General features: G+C 38.9%; 1 protein-coding gene across 1 annotated transcript; it reads left to right on the top strand.

The window, feature by feature from the left end:
• On the top strand, positions 1–1,351 carry LOC107675000 (protein phosphatase 1 regulatory subunit 3E-like). The gene has a single exon (XM_016469177.1). It carries the CDS (start codon positions 90–92, stop codon positions 1,008–1,010), a length of 921 nt encoding a protein of 306 aa, XP_016324663.1. The 5' UTR covers positions 1–89; the 3' UTR covers positions 1,011–1,351.
• Positions 1,352–3,877: the final 2,526 nt, after the last annotated feature.

Raw genomic sequence — 3,877 nt, 5'->3', positions numbered from 1 at the left:
AATCATAGCTTCACGTAGCTACAATGCGGAGGGACACTTAACATCAGACCTCGACTGGAACATTCTCAAAGGATTTTGCAGACACTTTTATGGAAGCCGAGGCTGCTGTGGTAATGCTGCCTCCCAAGAACTGCATCCCCAGAAACTACAGTTGTATCGCTGGGCTGTTCGGAAGCTTGACAGCAGCAGAGCAAAAGCTGGAGGACGGAGAAGAGATGGAGGGAGAGGAGGGCAAGAATGGGGACTGTGAATCGTTAGAAATCACCGTAGTGAATGAAAAACCGAGAGGAAGGGAGTCATTCCTGAAGCCCCCGCATAGCCCGACCCAGCGCCGCAGGTGCAAGTCTCTCCCCACATCAGCTGAAAGAGCCAAATTAGAGATCGCACGAAGCCGGAGCCCTATCAGTCAGAAAAGGGTACGTTTCGCTGACTCTCTGGGCCTGGACCTGATTTCTATCAAACACTTTGATGACACGGATATGCCTGAGGTACCAGACCGCATTATTGACAAATTCAAAAAAGCCAGAGCTCTCCACTTGAACAATTTCGACAAGTCCAACACATCAAGTCAGTCCGTGTTCATGGAGCTGCTCTTCACAAATCCAGGATCCCTGCCAGACTTCCTTGACAGAGTTTCTGCAGTGAAGGTTTTACTGGAGTCTGTTCAGGCTGATGAGTTCAGCCTCTCGGGGGTCGTACGGGTTCTTAACTTGGCTTTCCAAAAAAAGGTCTATTTGAGGTACACCTTAAATAACTGGACGACATTTATGGATATTCTGGCGTTTTACGTCCCCCATTCCAGCGACGGGCTGACTGACAAGTTTAGCTTCAAAATCATCACCCCGACCTCTCTGGAGGTTGGAGGAACGCTGCAGTTTGCCATCAAGTACTGTGTCGTGGGAGGTGAATTTTGGGACAACAACAAAGGGAATAATTACAGAGTAAGAAGGCACATATTTAAAATTTCTCCTCCGAGGGAATGGGAAAACGGCTGGATCCATTTTATTTAGCGCGCGCTTCAGCCTTACCGCTATGGCGATGCTTGCTCATGAATATTAATTTGGTGACTTCCGTCGACGAATTGGCTAAGTAATAATCATGAGCCAATTCCTCGCCATAGTAGGATTAGTAGTCGCTCCAGCAGTGTACCCTGACTGACCTTCCATGAAAAACGTATGTAGCATACCACCACATAGGCTATTCATAAATGTAACGCCGCGTTGTCTGTGCTATTTTCATTGCTTAAATAATGGTAGAGCATGGGAAATTAAATTAACGTCAAAAAGGTAACCACTAACATGTAACATTAGGCATATTTCTATCGTTGTAATACACTGAATGTTTAACTGCAGTACATGTAAGGCCATGGCGACAAAGACCCCTGCTGCATTCATTAAAATGAGCAGCACCATTGAACCCATAGCTTCAATGCATTGTGCTGTAATAGGATATTGTGTAATAATTACATAATCCACAGTGAGCCTGTTACTCTTCAGTTCAAGTGAAATCATGGTGCTTCAGCATCACTGTGCTTGTTTTACGTCAAACTGCAGCTAAGGGTTTAGGCTACCTCAGGCAGATTTTTGATACAATAATAAATCAAACCTTTTTAGAAGAGTGTATACCTTGGGTCCATGTAAAAATTGCAACCTGTTCCGCTCTGCCTGCTGAGAGCAGGCTTTGGACAAGTGCCTCTTGAGGCCAGGGGAATAAGGATTACCTGCATAGCTCTTACAGAGACAGAGCAAAAGTGAATTTACAGAGCCGCTGAGGTGTTTTGCTTTAGCAATCCATCCATGTGCACCAATTAAATATTGCGTACAATTTCTCTTCCTCACAAAATAGTCAACAGCCTGCATGTTTTCTTTTACTTTTCAAGTCATCAAAAAAATTGACCCTGTTTATATTTTTTAAAATATATAGTAGTTGGTATAGTCCACTCAAAAATGAAAATTTTCTCACCATTTGCTCACCCTCATGTCATCCCAGATGTACACGACTTTCTTTCTTTAGTTGGACACAAAGATTTTTAAAAATATTCTATCTTTTAAACGTTAACACATTAACAAAAGGGGTCATTTTTTGGGTGGACTGTCCCTTTAATGCATGTTACTGGTCTTATTGTAAACAATTCATCCTTGCATGTTTGCTTTTCTTGTTATATGCTCACTTGACATCTAAAACACAGTTACGTTCAGCGACCATTCCAGTTGGAAACACTTACTTTACACAATCAAGTCCAAGTTTTCATGCTCATTTTCACTCTGAAATGTGTCACAATACCATTTAGTAGCGTCAGTCACAACCTCTGTTTCAGAAAATGCTTTTGTATTTAAGGCCCTGATTAAATAAAATTCTGTTAACATCCAAACCACATCAGTCTTATAATTACTATTAAGCTTGTATATAACAGTTTATAGGTGATATGTAATTGTTGAAGAAGGAAAATGTGGCTCAACACACCTAAGGTTTTGCAGTCCATATACGTCTTTTCTGTGTGTGTGTGTGTGTGTGTTTATTTTTTTGCAACCCTGCTGACCCAACTGAGTATGATGGTCATGCTTAATTTTCAAATTTCTATAGTGTTGCATCTTTCTCATGGCCATTTCATAATTTTGGACTTTTCATTTAAATCACTTTTTCATACCTTCCCCCATCAGCAATGACATATTATACTAAAGCTTAATAGTTATTATTAAGATTGATGTGGTTTGGAATTGGTAAAGTGTGTTTGGAAAAAATATATGATCAGAATATTGATTAGGCTCTGCATGCACTGTATGTCTACCCCCCACCCCCTTAACAATTTTATGAAAACGTCATTATAAAATGACAGAAATTTGCATGACATGACACCAAAGTGGCTCTGTATAATTTTCCCTATGTTAAAAATACCTTTGTGAAAAAAATAGAACAAGGTAAAGTTTTGTCATTTAATAATTGACATACAACTCAAAATTCTTAATGTTTCTGTGGGTTATATATATATATAATGTCTAATGAACTAGCCAGTGTTTTTTTTGCCCCAGGAAAACAATTTCCTACACAGCTGCTACATAGTTTTGTGCCTACTGTATATCACTGTGGTATTTTAGACATCTTAAATAATTTTATCACTAAATATATATTTAATTTCCATTGATTTATTTATTTGGTAACTGTTTAATAAGTAGAATCATATACAGCCACTCAGGCATTGTCACAAAATTAACCCCTTCAAGGGGTCCTGATCGGGTACGTCGGGACCTGGTCAAACTGTAGGGAGTTATTTAACAATGATATAATGACTATATATAATCTCATACAAACCTAAGACCAAAAACATATCTACTGTGAAGAATTTCACACTCTTCCAGCAATTCCAGGTTTATTCTCTTTTTAATCAGATGATAACGTATTGATTTTTTTTTTAACAAAACCAAATGAGTATTTTCAGGGATGATTAACATTTAAATCGTCAGGGTTTAATATACCTCACATTGTGTAAGCTAGTAAATCTTGGCAATTTGTGTTGTTTTATAAATGTTATTTTTAATGACCTAACATGGGTGTAGGTCAGTGAAGTTTTTCAAGCCATACCTGAAATACCTTAGATTTGAAGATTGGGCATCTCAATCGATTTCAGTGACAAAAGCACACTGAAAGAATTATGTGCAAGGCTTCTCCATAGTTAAGTATTCACCTTATCTTTAGAAAGTTGTCCAAAGTTGTCATGAGCATTGTAATGTTTGAAGCGGATGTCATAACAAATGTCAGTTGGGAAGATTTTAAAACGTTTGGCCAATTCATAAATCTGTAAGATCTTACCTTCATGCTGTGGAAATATATACTGGAAGACAAAAGACAATGAGCACAGTGTTGAAAAGGGGCGGGGCTA

Source organism: Sinocyclocheilus anshuiensis, unplaced genomic scaffold, assembly GCF_001515605.1.
Source record: "Sinocyclocheilus anshuiensis isolate Anshui unplaced genomic scaffold, SAMN03320099.WGS_v1.1 scaffold1768, whole genome shotgun sequence".
Classification (NCBI taxonomy): Eukaryota; Metazoa; Chordata; class Actinopteri; order Cypriniformes; family Cyprinidae; genus Sinocyclocheilus; species Sinocyclocheilus anshuiensis.
Note: the sequence above shows the minus strand (reverse complement) of the source record. Positions and strands in the feature narration are given on the sequence as shown.